Source organism: Oncorhynchus kisutch, linkage group LG17 (assembly GCF_002021735.2).
Source record: "Oncorhynchus kisutch isolate 150728-3 linkage group LG17, Okis_V2, whole genome shotgun sequence".
NCBI lineage: Eukaryota > Metazoa > Chordata > Actinopteri > Salmoniformes > Salmonidae > Oncorhynchus > Oncorhynchus kisutch.
Window position 1 is genome coordinate 55,689,440 of NC_034190.2, and position 19,957 is coordinate 55,709,396.

General features: G+C 41.3%; 1 protein-coding gene across 2 annotated transcripts; it reads left to right on the forward strand.

Moving 5' to 3' along the window:
* Positions 1–12: 12 nt before the first annotated feature.
* LOC109907944 (tumor necrosis factor receptor superfamily member 1A) lies at positions 13–17,469 on the forward strand. Of its 2 annotated transcripts, none has more exons than XM_020506254.2 (9): positions 13–467; positions 7,487–7,580; positions 8,520–8,636; positions 8,974–9,088; positions 10,345–10,475; positions 11,016–11,177; positions 11,469–11,494; positions 11,957–12,065; positions 14,638–17,469. In XM_020506254.2, exons 2-9 carry the CDS (start codon positions 7,535–7,537, stop codon positions 15,000–15,002), a joined length of 1,071 nt encoding a protein of 356 aa, XP_020361843.1. In that variant the 5' UTR covers positions 13–467; positions 7,487–7,534; the 3' UTR covers positions 15,003–17,469. The 2 variants fall into 2 exon arrangements, with proteins under 2 accessions (XP_020361843.1, XP_020361842.1); XM_020506253.2 differs by lacking the exon at positions 13–467 and adding an exon at positions 6,379–6,839.
* Positions 17,470–19,957: the final 2,488 nt, after the last annotated feature.

The following is a 19,957-nucleotide window of genomic DNA, read 5'->3' on the forward strand; positions in this document are numbered from 1 at the left end:
CACACTGTACGTAGCTGCTGTTGCCAAGCTGTCCGAAGGCTGGACATTTTTAAAAGTAGGCTAATCTGAATCAAACTGCGGTGGATTTATTTTAACTTGGTTATAATGCGAAACGACGCACAAAGCATTGATCTAATGTCCATCAGGTGTCAATGGCAAACATTACTCAAAAAGAGCATTTTTCGATACATGACTTCTTGATTTTATCAGACGCCAAAAACTTGTTACATTGGCACTTGATTTTTTTCCACTAGTAATGGTAGCCAAGTGACTTTTGTTTATTATGGAATTGTTTCATAATTAATGTTAGAGAGCATACAGTCCAAGGGCAGTGGATATAGCATTCCTGGGATACTACAATAATGATTTGGTCAAGTATTTCACCACAATACACAAGGAGACCCGCAATGTTGCTGTTTGCTACACTGGTGTCAGAAGTGGGATGTGATGGGATGGCATAGCAAACGGTAACGAACCTATGTCTCCTAACCAAGGTTTTTATAGTAAATGAATACTGAAACAAAAACTTGTCAGGAATTTAAAAAATTGTCAATTTAAATAAAATAATTAACAAACCAGTTTGAAACACGAAAACTATTCTGCAACTATTATCTTTGACTCAAACTAACAAAAAAAAATTATGTATTATGTTTATTTTTTCTTTAAGCTGCAATATGTAACTTTTTGGGTGACCCGCAATGTTGCTGTTTGCTACACTGGTGTCAGAAGTGTGATGGCATAGTATAATGCTTGTTTTGTCGCATATACTGAAATTAGGCGCACTATTTTAATTTGAGCAACCAGGAAATGATGGATCGATTTCTGCATAATGCATATTTACCTTTTTTCTCCCCAATTTAGTGGTATCCAATTAGTAGTTACAGTCTTGTCTCATCGCTGCTACAACCGTACAGACTCGGGAGAGTAACCCAAATGACGCTGGGCCAATTGTGGGCTGACCCATGTGTCTACCGGTCGCGGGCTGGCTGTGACAGAGCCTGGACTCGAACCCAGAATCTCTAGTGGCACAGCTAGCATCTTTAACTTTAACCAAAAATCTAATTGGGTTTTCAAGCTTTTGGGAGGTTTTCAAGCTACTGAATCTGGCAGGTAAATGCATCCAGGAGATTCATTTCAAATAGGCCTAGCTTGTGTATCGCTAGCTAACAGGGAATCTTTTAAGTATTTATTTACCTAGGCAAGTCAGTTAAGAACAAATTATTATTTACAATGACGGCCAAACCCTAACCCGGACAACGCTGGGCCAATTGTGCGCCGCCCTATGGAACTCCCAATCACGGCCGGTTGTGATACAGCCTGGAATCGAACCAGAGTCTGTAGTGATGCCTCTAGCACTGAGATGCAATGATGCAGTGCCTTATACCACTGCGCCACTCAGAAGCCAACTTGATTATTTTTGTACTACTAAAGTTTAAAAGCATTGGATTGGTGTTAACATATTTTTTAGCATCAGTCTCTGCGCTATTCTTTTTAAATCCAAGTCACATTGAGATTGACTTTATAATTTACAGAGCTGCTGCGGATCTGACTTTTACTGGACCTCTCTTCCTGACAGCTAATGGTCAAAGAGGGCTTGCGCATGTGCGGGACACTATGTATAATTTTTTACGTACAGTTGATGTCGGAAGTTTACATACACTTATGTTGCAGTCATTAAAACTCATTTTAACAAACTATAGTTTTGGCAATTCGGTTAGGACATCTACTTTGTGCATGACACTTGTCATTTTTCCAACAATTGTTTACAGACAGAATATTTCACTTATAATTTCCTGTATCACAATTCCAGTGGGTCAGAAGTTTACATAGACTAAATCGACTGTGCCTTTAAACAGCTTGGAATATTCCAGAAAATGATGTCATGGCTTTAGGCGCTTCAGATAGGCTAATTGACATAATTTGAGTCAATTGGAGGTGTACCTGTGGATGTATTTCAAGGCCCACCTTCAAACTCATTGCCTCTTTGCTTGACATCATGGGAAAATCAAAAGAAATCAGCCAAGACCTCAGAAAAAAAAGTGTAGACCTCCACAACTATGGTTCATCCTTGGGAGCAATTTCCAAATGCCAGAAGGTACCACGTTCATCTGTACAAACAATAGTATGCAAGTATAAACACCATGGGACCACGCAACCGTCATAGCGCTCAGGAAGGAGACACATTCTGTCTCCTAGAGATGAACGTACTTTAGTGCAAAAAGTGCAAATCAATCCCAGAACAACAGCAAAGGACCTCGTGAAGATGCTGGAGGAAACCGGTACAAAAGTATCTATATCCACAGTAAAACAAGTCCTATATCGACATAACCTGAAAGGCAGCTCAGCAATGAAAAAGCCACAGCTCCAAAACCGCCATAAAAAAGTGAGACTACGGTTTGCAACTGCACATGGGTACAAAAATGTTACTTTTTGGAGAAATGTCCTCTGGTCTGAGGAAATAAAAATAGAACTGTTTGGCCATAATGACCATCGTTATGTTTGGAGGAAAAGGGGGGATTCTTGCAAGCCGAAGAACACCATCCCAACCGTGAAGCACAGGGGTGGTGGCAGCATCATGTTGTGGGTGTGCTTTGCTGCAGGAGGGACTGGTGCACTTCACAAAATAGATGACATCATGAGGCAGTAAAATTATGTGGATATATTGAAGCAACATCTCAAGTTAAAGCTTGGTCGCAAATGGGTCTTCCAAATGGACAATGACCCCAAGCATATTTCCAAATTTCCATATTTCCATATTTCCAAAGCCTACAAACCTGACTCAGTTCCACCAGCTCTGTCAGGAGGAATGGGCCAAAATTCAACCAACTTATTGTGGGAAGCTTGTGGAAGACTACCTGAAATGTTTAACCCAAGTTAAGCAATTTAAGGCAATGCTAGCGAATACTAATTGAGTGTATGTAAACTTCGACCCACTAGGAATGTGATGACGGAAACAAAAGCTGAAAAAAGCATTCGTTCTACTATTATTCTGACATTTAACATTCTTAAAATAAAGTGGTGATTATAACACTAACTGACCTAAAACAGGGAATCTTTACTTAGATTAAATGTCAGGAATTGTGAAAAACTGAGTTTAAATGTATTTGGCTAAGGTGTATGTAAACTTCCAACTTCAACTGTATATGCAAAACACCTTCCTAAAAATGAGTTACACCCCCCTCTCCCATTTTGCCCTCAGAACAGCCTCAATTCGCCAGGGCATGGACTCTACAAGGTATCAAAAACGCTCAACAGGGATTCTGACTAATGTTGACTCCAATGCTTCCCACAGTTGTGTCAAGTTGGCTGGATGTCCTTTGGATGGTGGGCCATTCTTGACACACACGGGAAACTGTTGAGCGTGAAAAACCCAGCAGCTTTGCAGTTCTTTGAAAAAACGTGCCCGCCTATGGAAATCAAAGGCCCGATCAACGGATTATTTCTCATGCCAGCCCTGTTATGGGTATGCTTGTAATTGTTAAGGACTGGGGAGTTTTTCAAGATTAAAAAAATTAACGGAATGGAGCTAAACTCAGGCAAAATCCTAGTGGAAAACCTGGTTCAGTCTGCTTTCCTCCAGAAACTGGGAGATCAATTCACCTTTCAGCAGGACAATAACCTAAAACACAAGGCCAAATCAATCAATCAATCAAATGTATTTATAAATCCCTTTTTACATTAGCCAATGTCACAAAGTGCTATACAGAAACCCAGCCTAAAACTCCAAACAGCAAGCAATGCAGATGTAGAAGCACGGTGGTGTCACGCCCTGGTCAAAGTATTTTGTGTTTATCTTCATTTATTTGGTCAGGCCAGGGTGTGGCATGGGTTTTTGTATGTGGTGTGTATGTATTGGGATTGTAGCTTAGTGGGGTGTTCTAGTTAAGTCTATGGCTGTCTGAAGTGGTTCTCAATCAGAGGCAGGTGTTTATCGTTGTCTCTGATTGGGAACCATATTTAGGCAGCCATATTCTTTGAGTGTGTCGTGGGTGATTGTCCTTAGTGTCCTTGTTCCTGTCTCTGTGTTTTCACCAGATAGGGCTGTTTCGGTTTTCGTTACGTTTCCACGTTTGTTGTTTTTGTAGTTTTTGTATTGATTCGTGTTTTACGTTTGATGATTAAACATGGATCGCAATCTACACACCGCATTTTGGTCCGACTCTCCTTCACCAAAAGAGAACCGTTACAGGTGGCTAGGAAAAACTCCCCTTAGAAAGGCAGAAGCCTAGGAAGGAACCTAGTGAGCAACCAGGCTCTGAGGGGTGGCCAGTCCTCTTCTGGCTGTGCCGGGTGGAGATTATAACAGTACATGGCCAAGATGTTCAAACGGTCATAGATGACCAGCAGGGTCAAATAATAATAATCACAGTGGTTGTAGAGGATGCAACAGGTCAGCACCTCAAGAGTAAATGTCAGTTGGCTTTTCATAGCCGAGCATTCATAGTTTGAGACAGCAGTTGCAGTAGAGAGAGAGTCGAAAACGGCAGCTCCGGGACAAGGTAGCACGTCCGGTGTACAGGTCAGTGTTCCATAGCCACAGGCAGAACAGTTGAAACTGGAGCAGCAGCACGACCAGGTGGACTGGGGACAGCAAGGAGTCATCAGGCCAGGTAGTCCTGAGGCATGGCCCTAGAGAGAGGGAGAGAGAGGTGTCTGGCTAGACTGCAAACTCTCCTTCCAGACTCATATCAAACATATCCAATCGAAAATCAAATCAAGAGTCGGCTTTCTATTCTGCAATAAAGCCTCCTTCACTCACGCCGCCAAGCTTACCCTAGTAAAACTGACTATCCTACCGATCCTCGACTTCGGCGATGTCATCTACAAAATGGCTTCCAACACTCTACTCAGCAAACTGGATGCAGTCTATCACAGTGCCATCCGTTTTGTCACTAAAGCACCTTATACCACCCACCACTGCGACTTGTATGCTCTAGTCGGCTGGCCCTCGCTACATATTCGTCGCCAGACCCACTGGCTCCAGGTCATCTACAAGTCCATGCTAGGTAAAGCTCCGCCTTATCTCAGTTCACTGGTCATGATGGCAACACCCATCCGTAGCACGCGCTCCAGCAGGTGTATCTCACTGATCATCCCTAAAGCCAACACCTCATTTGGCCGCCTTTCGTTCCAGTACTCTGCTGCCTGTGACTGGAACGAATTGCAAAAATCGCTGAGGTTGGAGACTTTTATCTCCCTCAACAACTTCAAACATCAGCTATCTGAGCAGCTAACCGATCGCTGCAGCTGTACATAGTCTATTGGTAAATAGCCCACCCATTTTCACCTACCTCATCCCCATACTGTTTTTATTTATTTACTTTTCTGCTCTTTTGCACACCAATATCTCTACCTGTACATGACCATCTGATCATTTATCACTCCAGTGTTAATCTGCAAAATTGTAATCATTCGCCTACCTCCTCATGCCTTTTGCACACATTGTATATAGACTCCCCCTTTTTTTTCTACTGTGTTATTGACTTGTTAATTGTTTACTCCATGTGTAACTCTGTGTTGTCTGTTCACACTGCTATGCTTTATCTTGGCCAGGTCGCAGTTGCAAATGAGAACTTGTTCTCAACTAGCCTACCTGGTTAAATAAAGGTGAAATAAAAAATAAAAATAAAAGAGAGGATTAGAGGGAGCATGCTTAAATTCACATAGGACACCGGACAAGACAGAAGAATTATACCAGATATAACAGACTGACCCTAGACCCCCGACACATAAACTATTGCAGAATAGATACTGGAGGCTGAGACAGGAGGGGTCGGGAGACACTGTGGCCCTGTTAGATACCCCTGGACATGGCCAACCAGGCAGGATATAACCCCACCCACTTTGCCAAAGCACAGCCCCACACCACTCGAGGGATATCTTGAAACCACCAGCTTACTGCCCTGAGACAAGGCTGAGAATTGCCCACGAAGACCTCCTTCACGGCATGAAAATTGATAATCAAGAAGACCGTGAATGTTCCTGTGTGGCCGAGTTACAGTTTTGAATTAAATCTACTTGAAAAATCTATGTCAAGACCTGAAAATTGTTGTCTTGCAATGATCAACAACCAATTTGACAGAGCTTGAAGAATTTTGAAAATAAAAATGGGAAAATGCTGCACAGTCCAGGTGTGGAAAGCTCTTAGAGACTTACCCAGAAAGACTCACAGCTGTAATCGGTGCCAAAGGTGATTCTTACATGTATTGACTCAGGGGGTTGAATACTTATCTTATCAAGATATGAGTGTTTTATTTGTCATATTTCTTTTTACAAATGTTTGAATTTTTCTTCCACTTTGACATTAAAGTATTTTGTGTAGGTTGTTGACAAAAAAATCCATTTGAATCCCACTTTGTAACACAACAACATGTGGAAAAAGTCAAGGGGTGTGAATATTTTTTGAAGGCAATGTACAGTAAATTGCAGCTTTACAGACTTAAATAGAACTGCTTGCTTACGTATGATTGTACCAGCAATGGAAACCAGTATTTTATCTGACTGAGTTTCCTGTTGCCTTATCAGTTCTCTGAAGTCTTGAAAGAGCTGACACTATAGACTTCCTTTGACCTACTTGTAACTCATCACTGCGTTTTAAGAGCCATTTTAGCTTTTTTGTTCAAATTTCTACTAGGAAATTGGCAAATGGCTAGCTAGAATGCTGCAAACATTTTGTATTGACTCACTATGTATTTTTTGGCTATAGTCTTTTTAATATTGATCTTAAGTTTTGTTTTATGATTGATTTGAGTACATCCATTTATTTCAGATGAGAGAAGCAAACCACTGGCTACATTTTAACATTTAAAATTCTTTTCAAAATGTGGTTCTATGTGTTGGTAAGTATTTACGCAATTATTATCAAAATCTAATTTCTGTATATTCTCATTTCTGTATGTTCATTAAAATTCCTCTACTTTGATTGGAAATTCACATTCTGCTTTACATTAATTTGGATACATTTTTTTGTTTTGTTATTGGCCTGTCATAATGCTTATGTAACTGCATCATAACGGATATGTAAAGTGATATCATAGCAGTTTATTTATATAATGACAGACAATTATTTCATGTTACTGTCAATGGATTACGTTTAGGGTTATTTATGACGATGCTCGAAATGTTTACTATTTAATATTTGGTGATAATAGTTGTCATAGGTGTTAGCAAGGTTGTGAAGTGGAAGGCAATATTTCTAAATGTGTTGACTGGCCAAATCTTATTAAGTGTTCCTAATTATCACATATCGTTTGCTCATATGTAGACACTGGTATTGTGCTTTAGATAATGAATATGAGGTTAAAACCCTGCACAATGCCCCTTTAATTGTGGGCCATTAGTGAGGTAATTTCCAAAGACACATAAATGTATTTTGGAAGTGTATATCAGTATGTTGGCATATTGTAAGCTGTAGCAGTTTATGCACTCCTCAAGGACAAATGGCATATCACTAATGACAAACCTCTGTCTCTCCTTTGTCTGCCAGGTGTTGACACTAGCCTGTCTTGACTCTGTGCAGAGTTGCACTGAGGAGATGCTAAAAAATCACCCGGAAAGAACCTGCAGTGATTGTCCAGCAGGTAAACATCACTGAGTAACACAATTAGAATCTGAGCTTGAACAGAAGTGGAACTAGTTAGTCCCGAACTACACTACAGTATAGTGTATACCAGCCACACTCAATAGGCTGACAGCGGTACAGATTCGGACCCAAAATGGTGTCAAAACGGACCGCGGGTCCCAACTTTTTATTTTATTTTTGAAATTAAGTCGGGCTTTCAACTTTCTGCTATTGAGAGTTGTAGTAGTAGGTGCAATTTTGAAATTTGGTATTGCATGGGCAGTTTTCCTCTTGTTATGTCATTTACTGACAGAGCTATTTGTATCATATGAACACACACAAGACATGGCAAAATGTGTAGAATTGCCGGAAACTTAAAAGATGGAATCCGCAGTAGTGTGAAGAAGCTGAGGAGCAGCATGATTTAAAAAAAGTAGTACATATTGTGCTCTTCTATTGCTCGTGCAATGATGTCCGAGGTGTTTGTTGTTTGCAGTAACTTCTTTGGTGTTGTAGTATTGCAAACAGACATGGCTGTTTCACCATTAAGAACTCCAACTTTAAAATGGCAAAATGTTCTCTCCACCCCATGGCAAAATGTGTAGAATTGCAAGAAATGTGCTTTAAAACTGCAAAATTGTATCACCGCCAACAAGAGTGGTGTAAACAGTTTGAACAATTTGGGGATGCATGGTTTGTGAGGTGGGGGTTTGTTACTACGCTGATAAATTACAATATCCATCCGGACTTTTGTCACCTAGGACATTTGTGTGACCGAACCTTCTCCGATAGTATTTGAGTACCCCTGGTGTATACAGTATTGTCACAGCTTTGTTCACAATCTTGATGTAAGACCGTAGTTAAATTGAGACACATTACAGTGCATATAATACAATGTTTGTGCATCACTTGGCGAAAGATACATATACATTGCACTTTATTTCAACATGTCTTTCAGGCTTTCACATTGAAAAAGGAACCTCCAAATGCATAAAATGTATTGCGGGCAAAGAATTCGCTGCAATACAAAATTATGATGTAGCTTGTAAACGCTGTAAAGCATGTGATGAAAGAGGTAAGCATTCTTCACTCCTATTTACGTGACCATCTACTGTATGGACTGCAGTCTAATAATGCACTGAGTGCTGCAGTTATTTTTCAGACGTGTTCATGTTTGTGTGAAGAACATCTGTGTGCTTATTTATGGTGTGTGACTTGAGCGTATTCTGTCAGCAGAACCACACACGCAGTGTGCAAAGAGAACAATTTTAATATTTTACACTGCTAGAACTGTTTCTATCAACTGTGTGTGTGTGTGTGTGTGTGTGTGTGTGTGTGTGTGTGTGTGTGTGTGTGTTTATGTGATAGGAGTGAGACTGAGACAGTGTCTTTGCTTTGTCTTTGTGTCTTAGCCTCTCAAATGGTGGTGAAGAGTTGTGAGCCCAAGAATGACACTGAATGTGGCTGCATGAAGAATTACTACCCAAAGAAATCCAGAAATGGGTTGCAATGCTTCAAATGTCAAACGTACGACCACCAGATTCCAGCTTCTACAATATTTATACATTTAGTAAGCTGAGCATACGCACCACCCTTTCTGTTTAGCTCTGACAATACAACATTCTGTAGTGCCAAGGAGTAGTGCTCACACATGTCTTTAGTCTCACAAACCCATCACATTTCGACAGAGGCAATGACCATGGAACATCCTAGAACATTTTTTAAATCAAATTTGTATTCTTGCCAAAGTACCTCAGACACATCCACAGTGTTTCACATTGAGACCTTCGTGCATCCAAAATTGCATCGTGGTCCCTATATAGTGCACTACTTTTGATATGGGCCCTGATCAAAAGGGCTCCCGAGTGGCACAGTGGTCTAAGACACTGCATCTCAGTGAAAGAGGCGTCACTGCAGTACCTGGTTTGAATCCAGGCTGCATCACATCCGACCGTGATTGGGAGTCCCATAGGGCGGCGCACAATTGGCCCAGCATCGTCCGGGTTTGGCCGGGGTAGGCCGTCATTGTAAATAAGAATTTGTTCTTAACTGACTTGCCTAGTTAAATAAAGGTTACATTTTTTAAAATTACAAAAGTAGTGCAATATATAGAGAACATCTTCAGTATAACCTCTCAACACCCACAGTTTTTGTCGATGTAGATTTAATTTCCCTGAAATGACTCAGCCATGGGTTTTAATCCAGTGTACTAGAAAATTAACATGCTCTGTTGCTGACGTCAACTAAGGGAGCACAGTTATTTGTTGGATGCTGCTGAAAGATCAATCAGATCCTGTAATGACATGCATTGAGGTCAGTGGGTTGAGGACTTCCTTTCAAAGTGGTGCTTTATCAGATTTATACGGTCTGAAGTTCCTGAACATCCCTTCTATGTTTCTGAGGTACTCTTGTGTTTCTGGTAATCCATGTTCTAAAGGCACGCCCACTTGTCACAGATACAATATTTATTTTCATCCCTCTGATTTAAGTAAAAAATCGTTGTGACACTAAGATTGAGGAAGTTTAAACTTCTAGGCTGGATTGGGAACAATGCAAAAGCACAACATACAAAAAACATCTGTATCTAAACCTTCCTTTTGTTGAAAGTTTTCTAAACATGGGCTCCATCTGACTTTCCCTTGTCCAGTCTTGAAATGTATACATTAGTGTTGTTGGTATCTTATAAAACAATTATTTTGAATGTCAAGGTGACAGCGTTTTCTGGGAAATCCCCTCTGGTTTTAATGTGTGTGACCTTGAGTTTTTCTGTCTTCATGTTTCAGTAAAGACTGTTCCAAATATACAGAATGTCACTCCTCCTGCACCAATACTACGACTCAGAGACTCCCAACCTTGACACCCTTGACACCCTTGACACCCTTGAAACCCAACCCCAGCATCACTCCAGTCCATTGTGAGTTCCACCAATAACTTGGCTTCCACAGATCCTTCTTTCAGTCACCTCATGAAGCCTTTGTAGTCCTGTCACAGCGCCTGTCATTAATGGTCAGACAACCTTACCTTTTAACAATTCTAAAAATGGTTTGTTGAAATCCTGGATGCTGATTGGACGAGCAGCGTCCCAAGCCGTCCTGTATTCCCTGACACAGGCACACCTATATGCCTGCTAACAGTTCCATCTGAATTATCCCTGCACCTCCGTAAGAGTATCATCATGTTCATGTTGCTGTCCAAGTCATCTGGCACTATTGCCGCTGAATTGATAGCATGAATCTATCGACAGCGTTAGTGCATCATACTGACAAATTCTATGATGTACATTTTTTTTTACAGTAACTTAAATTTCTCCTCCATGCAACAAATGGTGCTCTAGTTTAATCGTGTTGCTCTCTCCCCTTCATTCTTCTGAACCTTAAATGTAGTCACATAGTTCAGTTGTTTTTGTGGTATGAAAAACACCACTGATGGTTATATTTATTCATATCCTCAACAGATCCCCTTCTGACCATCGGGTATGTCTTTGTGGTTGTCCTGGTGACCATTCTGTTATTTGCCAGTCTCCTTGCCCTGACTAAGGTTGGATGGATGGTACATGGCTGTTGTGCGACCCCTGAAAAGGACCTCCAGTTGCCTACAAGGGACACATCAGCCAATGGTAATGATAAACTATCCAGTAACCCATTTCACAGTGTGGGCTCTGGCTTATCAATGGCCTACTGAGATTGAACCCCTTAGAGCAATTCATATATAATAGAAAGTTATTTTATATTTTGAAGTGTTGAATGCAATACTTGGTTTACATGAAAATATGGGTCAACTGTTATTAGCAGTAATTATAATTATTCATATGAAATCTTAAAGAGATCTGATGTGAATACACTTTACAAGTTATTCACTGCGACAGTTGGTGGAGGAAACGCTGATAGTCTGTCTTTAACTCAAACAGGTCAGCCAAATGGCCCAACATCACTGGTAAGTATCAGTTTCTTGTGTTACATTTGGATCATCAGTGATAGTGATAGTGTGGGAAAGGAAGCAAGTGAGAAACGATAAAGAACATGAGAAAAATACATGTTTATTTATCTGTAGACCAATCCTGACTAGCACGTGCATTACGCGCACTATTAGCACGTGCACTACATTACGGGGGGGGAAAAAGTCAGATTTTTTTTTATAGACCCACTACTGGAAGTTACTCTGGATACAATGTTTACATCAATAGGTCTTTTTTTTCTTCCAATAATTTGTCTTTATCCTCTTTAATTACAAAGTCAGTGATTTTAAAGCTGTAAGTACTTATCTAGTTTAGAAAATGACCTGTATCTATTTTGATATGTTACCATATACATATACTGTATGTGCGTATGGAAGCTTTTCTGCACTGCTTAGCCAGACAGATGCTAACGACTTGTCTGTCTGCCTGTCCCTTACAAGACACTGAATATTACTCAAGGGATTCCCATGACGACATTCTCTCACAGTGCTGCCAAGACGGAGTATCACACCCTTGTCACACCCCTGTTGCCAGCCAGAGAGCCCAGAAGTAAGTCTTTATTGTAGTTTGTTGCTTTCAGCTTCTCTAGCAAGCTACAGTAGTACTACTTAAGGTTGTGTTCAGAAGCTTGGATTTATAATAAATGTATATGACATATTGTAATAACGTTAATGTTAAAAAAAATCTGAAGCAAAAGTCCCTGTACTCTTAAGATAAAATAGGACTGACATCCCACCAAGCACATTTCTGAGTAGTACAGCATAGTACTTACTACCTGTCCTGTTCCTGTTCCTGGTGTGGGCAGCATCTCTGTTGTGGTTTGTTGTGTTTCTCAGAATCAAAACAACCGCCTTTCCTTTAACACCTCAGTGTGTCAGCGTAAAAGTTATCTCTGGTCAGCCACATGGTGGTGGCATGCATGTGTAGGTGGAAACTGGGAAACTTTGATGATATGAATCAGAAATAAGCAGAGCCTCAGAGAAAATGGCAAATCAGATACCAAGAAGTAGCCAGATGCTTGACATTTAACATTTGAGCGTGTTGCCTTATCCATCTTACAAATTACACTCTGATTCCAACATCCAATCCACTGAAAATATGCACCTGATAAGCGTGACATTAGTTAGCGTAGTTTTAGCACTGTGAGAGTAAGGGTTTGTCCCCAGTCTTTCCACCCGGTTCTAACCTCAAATGTTAGGTTTACTTGTTGATATTTCAGTCAAAACCCCATGTTTATGTCTCTTTATGATGAAACAGTATGCCCACGTTTAGTTTACATGAAGATTGATCATGGTTGTCAACATCAGAATTCCCCTGTGGTGTCGTTGTAAGGTTATGGAGCATTTGTGTAGCTCAGGTTGCGTGTCATTCCCATACAGACTGAGGCTTCCTTCACAAAAACAAATGAATTGAACTGGGATTTTGCATAGTGTGCAAATACCTTTATTTCTAGCAAGCATTTTGTTATTTAAACTATTAGCATCACACATAATTTACACAGACTAGACAGAGATATGTTCATGTTGTTAGAAAAAACAATCATTTATCACTCCTAAAAACACATCCTCACAGTGTTTTCTCTCATCCCCAAAAATGATCTGAGACCAGTTTTGGTGGAATCTCGCCCACACTCTCTAATACTTATAGTGCCTATAGAAAGTGTACACCTGCCTTGGATTTCTTCACATTTTATTATGTTACAAAGTGGGATTCAAATGGATGTGTCATTTTTTTGTCCACGATCTACTCAATAGTAGTTGAATCTGTGCTTGAAATGCAATACTTGACTGAGGGACCTTACAGATGTTGTATGTATAGGGGACAGAGGAAAGAGTAGTCATTCAATCATTTCAACCCCTATTATTTCACTCGGAGTCCATATAACGTATTGTGATTTGTTAAGGCTAATGTTACTTCTGAACTCTTTTAGGCTTGCCTAAAGCCTCTTAAATGTAATGGCAAAAATGTAGCTTTCCATCTAAATAGACATACCCAAAAGTAACTGATTTTAATAAGCAGTTATGTCAAAAGGACATGCGTGAACTTGGTATCATTAGAAAGAAAACACCTGGGAGATAAGGAAATGGTCAGAACATAGATAGGAATGGCACAGTTCAGATCACACAAGATTAAGCACTCACAAAGTAACTGTTTTTTGCTTACCTTGTAAGTTGTTTGATGTTTAGTGAAAACGACTCTCTGGGCTGTGAAGCGACAATGGTAGGTCACAGGCTGACAAATAACATATCCCTATCGTCTGTGAGTCTTCTCTTTCAACACATATCAACGTTGTTCAAGATTTGTATCGTTTTGGCTTCATGAGTCGCAGCCATCTTGAAATGGGCTCGTGGGTATGACATATGACCTGCCCTTTTATGGCAATATGCTCATATATGGTACTAAATCGCACCAAAGATTGTATGGTATGGGCCTCCCAAGTGGTGCAGTGGTCTAAGGCACTGCATCGCAGTGCTAGCTGTGCCACTAGAGATCCTGGTTCGGTCCAGGCTCTGTCGCAGCCGGCCACGCCTGGGAGACCCATGGGGCGGCGCACAATTGGCCCAGCGTCGTCCGGGCTAGGGGAGGGTTTGGCTGAAAGGGATGTTCTTGTCCCATCGCTTACTAGCGACTCCTGTGGCGGGCTGGGCGCAGTGCACACTGACACGGTCGCCAGGTGTACGGTGTTTTCTCCAACACATTGGTGTTGGTGCATTGTGTCAAGAAGCAGTGCGGCTTGGCTGGGTTGTGTTTTGGAAGAACCCCAGCTGTATTCATGGATAGGGGTTACAGTTCTCATTTTAGACGACATTGAATAAAACGTTTTTGAAGACCCTATATTTAAGGGGGTGAATACTTATGCAACGACTATATTTTAGTTATTTAATTTTCATGAATTAGTAAAAATGTGTAGAATTGTATTTTTCAAGAATCTCTCTCACCTATAACAGTACCTTTCAGATTGCCTCCCTCTCCTTTTTCTCTGTTCCTCAGTCGAACAATATGGTTTCGTCATACCATAATGTCCTGATACCAGTTTTGATTGAATATTCACCACACCACCTTGCTCACCTGAACACTACAATAATTTCTTTCTTCCCCACCTTTCCCCTCTCTTCATCAGTCCCTCGACAGGAGACCCAGGAGGAGCGCTGGCCCGCCAAGGTGTTGTATGCCATCATCAAGGAGGTGCCTCTGCGGCGCTGGAAGGAGTTCCTGCGCCTGCTCTCTGTGCCCGACCGACATCTGGAGCGTGTGGATCTGGAGCCGGGCCTAGGCTCCATGGAACGGCAGTACCAGATGCTGCGGCTGTGGAGCCAGGGCCCGGCTGCAGGCCTGGAGGATGTCTACTCTGCTCTGCTCTACATGGACCTGGCCAGCTGTGCCCACCAGCTGCAGGACAGCCTGGAGCAGCTGCAAGCGCTCCAGTCGATAGCCCCAACCAATGACATCCCTGCAGAGAACCACAGAGTCTGTAGGCTTACTTAGCCCATGTCACATCACCCCAGCACCACCACATAGGATTGTGGAGGCTGCTGGGACATCACTTATGACTTCACCACAGAATAAGATCATACCCAGATGTGAATATGACATCATGACAGCATCATAAGACCATGAAGGCTGTTCTTTTCTTCTTCTTTTGAAATAGATTTGAGTCTTTTTATATTTTATTTACAGTAATTCACGAATGAGAATGAGAGACTGATGGAGAGAGAGAATTAGACACAGATCAAACCCCCACCACCAAGGACCTGTGACATCAGGAGTCGGCATTTCTACCACTACTCTAGTCACGGTGCTAGAAGCGTCCCTCACCCACCGAACTGTAAATATGATGTCACCACCTGGACTGTAGTCTTCCTGTTCAAGTCCCACTTCAGAGACTGGTTACCTGCAGGGTTTGGCAGGTTACTTTCTAAATGTAATCTGTTACAGTTACTAGTTACCTGTCCAAAGTTGTAATAATTAACGTAACTTTTAGATTACCCAAACTCAGTAATGTTATCTGATTGCTTTCCGTTACATTTGGATTACTTTCCCCTTAAGAGGCATTAGAAGAAGACAAAAAGGATCCATCAAATGCATTTGGTGTGTCATCATAGTGGTCTCGGACTTGTGGTCAGACTTGCTCAGGTTGAACAAAATGAATTCCGACCCTTACACATTCATTACTATGGGACAGTTGGAGATATTGAAACAATGTTGCAAATGTCGGCGAGACAGACAGTAAGGTTTATACAAATCTCCTCTGTTGAAAACTAAATGTTAGTCTAAAAGAAATTTGAGATAATGTCTAGATGCTCTTTAAGTTTAAGTTCCCTGCCTGGGCTGATGAGACAGTAGATTGCCAGATGGAACAGAGTAAATAGGCATTTTAACGTCATAGATTTAGCCGGTGGTAACTTGTGGAATAGACACCAGATGGAATGCGCTTTTAACCAATCAGCATTCAGGATTAGACCCACCTGTTGTATAAAGGGAAATAATGCATGCTCTAGAATGCCAATCAGAAATTAGTGTTCAACAATGGTATGAATGGAATTAATACTAAGTACACATAGGTCAGACCTATACACAGAATTAGTGATTAGAATACTAATCTCTATGGATATACAGTCATTGGATCAGAGCCATAGAATTAAACATCACATTTATTTGCCTAAGTCAGTTAAGAACAAATTCTTATTTTCAATGACGGCCTAGGAACAGTGGGTTAACTGCCTTGTTCAGGGCCAGAACGACAGATTTGTACCTTGTCAGCTCGGGGATTAGATCTTGCAACCTTTCGGTTATAAATCCAATGCTCTTACCACTAGGCTACCTGCCGCCCCAAATAATGACATCATAGCAGCATCACAAGACCAATCAAGAGGACCATTGCAATCCCCCCATAAACTGTGAATCAAGCAGTGGAACAATTTAGTATCTTATAGAAATGAGATTGTTTGGGGTGATAATGTGTCAGCTATTATGTAACCTTGGTGAAGACTGTATCAGAGGAGGATCGTTGTAATGATGGGCCAGTGAGTCGGAAGCAGGAGCAGGTGAAACGTTTTAATAAAACAACACCGAGAACACACTGCTAACATAAGGCAGCATGCCGACAAGCACACTATCCCTTTTCTGTTTATATACAGTATATATATTTGATTTGAGAATTTATATGTTATCAGTAATGTTCTGGTATTTAAAAAAAATGTGTTTACCCATTTCTGGTGATAAGTATGTTAATTGTCAGAGAAAGATTTGTACTGCATATTGCTACATAGAGTAATAAAAGTGAATATTTTTTAAACAATTCCAAACCCTGTAGGGCATGATATTTTACTTTATTTGTATTATTCTCAATTACAGCAGACATTTGATTAAAGCTAGAGTCCTTAATTGAAACAATAACAAAGTGTTTTGGTAAAAAGCTGAGAGATGGGCCTGGAGAAATATAACCACTCTCAGATTCATCGGGAAAGATACCTAGTTCTTTGCACAACTGAATGCAAATGAGTCTTCAGCGCGGTGTGGGGGCTGCCTTAATCAATGTCATCGGGAGCAGTTGTTGTTGGGAGTTAACTGCCTTGCTCAAGGGCAAAACGGCAGATTTTTACACCTTGCCAGCTCAGGGATTTAAACCAGCGACCTTCCGGTTACTATCCCGCTCTCAACCGCTAGGCTACGGATGCAAGGACTGACCATCAATGATATCAGAATTATACTTTTAACCATGTTTAGAGGCTATAGTGTTTGTTTACATTTACATTGTTTATCAACATTGGAGTAAAACAAGTTTATATTTCCGTTTCTGATGGGGTACACCAGTTGAACTAAACTCATGAGGCATAAGTTACATTGTTCAAGAATCAGCATAGCAGCATACCACCCTGCATACCACTGCTGGTGTGCTTCTGAAGCTAAGCAGGGTTGGTCCTGGTCAGTTCCTGGATGGGAGACCAGATGCTGCTGGAAGTGGTGTTGGAGGGCCAGTAGGAGGCACTCTTTCCTCTGTTCTAAAAAAATATATATACCAATGCCCCAGGGCAGTGATTGGGGACACTGCCCTGTGTAGGGTGCTGTCTTTCGGATGGGACGTTAAACGGGTGTCCTGACTCTCTGAGGTCATTAAAAATCCCATGGCACTTATTGTAAGAGTAGGGATGTTAACCCCGGTGTCCTGGCTAAATTCCCAATCTGGCCCTCAAACCATCATGGTCACCTAATATTCCCCAGTTTACAATTGGCTCATTCATCCCCCTCCTCTCCCCTGTAACTATTCCCCAGGTTGTTGCTGCAAATGAGAACATGTTCTCAGTCAACTTACCTGGTAAAATAACAGATAAATAAAAATGTATAAGTCCATTATGGATGTAGCAACTAAGGATTCTAGCTTTAAATATATGTACAGCACTATGGTACTCAAGGTAAAATAATTATATGCTTAATTGCTGTATGCATCACTAATAAACTGAAGTTGAATTACAAATGTAACTGACCATACAGTGCTGTTTCATTGTAGCCACAAGATGGGAGTATTTGCCCAAACTGCAAAGATATATAAGGTACTACTGATGAATCCGTGCAGAATAACTGAATCACACAGAAGAACTGTCATGCATTATGTCATGACTTGTAGGCCTATTGTCTCTTGTTTTGAATCAGAAAGGGTAGAAAACCATAGCAAGGATAGAAATTGAACATCTTTGTCCCCTTTGGTGCCAACATGCAAGCGTCATTGCATCAGGCATGTTTTTTACACTTATGACGTAATCTGGTCCACATAATGTCAAATGAACATGAATAGCAGGAGTTCTTAAGTAAGTGGTTAATCACAGAGGCAGTCAGTCGGTCTGTCACTTCAGCCAGGACGCCCGCTAAGACATCATGAGGCCAAGTCAGTCACACAATAATCAACAAGGAAAATGCAGGGGCCTCCATTGGTTTCTATGTAACGCCGTGGGCAGATTCGGGAAGGGACGGGCACGTGTGGGCAATTTTTCTCTGCCGCTTCTCTTGCCACACGTACCGCCCCTGTTGCTGCAAGAGTTTTAAAGGCTTTTTATAAACTACAGTTTCGCCTGCGTTTGCAGCTCCCTCTTCAAGTGTTGCTAACAGCGCACTTTGAAGATGAACACCCACAAGGACGTCAAAGAAAAGTTAGGCAATAATATTAGCTAGGCATATGTGCATTTCTGTATAACCTGAAAATGCATGAATATTTAATTTCAGTTGTGGAACTAAGATACATTTGTTTATAATCAGACTGCTCCATTCTGAAAATGTCTGAATACATTTAGAAGATTGAGGGAAGTGGTCCAGAGGAGTCCCCTGAGAAGTCCAGGTACCATTTTTAAATAGAGCCAAATAGAGAGATGGATGCATCTCAAATTGTACCCTATTCTCTGTCTAGTGTGCTCTACTTTTGACCAGAGCCCTATGTCAGAAGTAGTGCACTACAAGTGGAATAGGGTGTCATTTGGGATATATGCACAGATAGATGTAGAATAGATTGCAAACTGCAAATGCATGGTGTTGTCTTAAATACAAGGAGTGAAGTGTTACAATTTTACTCCATGGTCTGGTTTAGTTGTAACAGTGCTTTGGGTGAATTGTAACAGATTGAAAAAGTGCATGAATCAGGACATGCAACTAATTATTGAATGCCTTTATTGAGACCGTGAGTGCAACATTGCCATGTTCAACATTTTGTTTGGCAGAAATAATAATAAATATAAATAATAAAATGTTTATTATTTTACCCTCCGCTAAATGGTCTTTCTCAACCAAACAACAACTAGGCTAAACTAAACACCTGAACGTTTGTGTGTGTGTGTGTGTGTGTGTGTGTGTGTGTGTGTGTGTGTGTGTGTTCTATGCTCTTCTTCCAGTGCCTGCTTGATGGGTGTATTCGTCAAAATCACAGCTTTTCTCCTCTTCCTACCTCTTTTCCTGAGCCCTGATTTTGTCCGTACATCAACTGGGTTGAAATTAGAAGAGTAATCAGGTGTTTCCCATCGACAACCTGATACATGTAGGAAGGTGCCCTGTGAAGTGGCTGGAGGAATGGCCTGGAAGGCAGTTGGAGAGATGGCCTGGAAGGCAGCTTGAGGTGGCCTGGGAGGTAGTTGGAGAGGTGGCCTGGAAGGCAGCTGGAGAGGTGTGCTAGAAGGCAGCTGGAGAGGAGGCCTGGGAGGCAGCTGGAGAGGTGGGCTGGACAGTATTGGGCACAGTGGCCTGAGAGGTGGCTGAAGAGTTGACCTGGGAGGCAGCTGTCAAAGCCATTGTGTCAGCTGGAGCAGGATGATCAGTGACAAGTGAGGGTGCAAAGTCACATTCCTGAAATATATCAAGGTTGTATGGCCAAATGCCAGTGAACCTGAACCCAGCCTGTATATTGGTGGGTGTTGTGGCACCTGGAAGTCCTGGAATGTCATATATGGTCATGGCCTTTC

Excerpts from the sequence above, each read along its gene's own strand:
- LOC109907944 (XM_020506253.2), top strand. Across the intron at positions 7,581-8,519 it reads CTGCAGTGATTGTCCAGCAG|GCTTTCACATTGAAAAAGGA; the intron begins GTAAACATCACT and ends CATGTCTTTCAG. Across the intron at positions 11,495-11,956 it reads CAAATGGCCCAACATCACTG|ACACTGAATATTACTCAAGG; the intron begins GTAAGTATCAGT and ends GTCCCTTACAAG.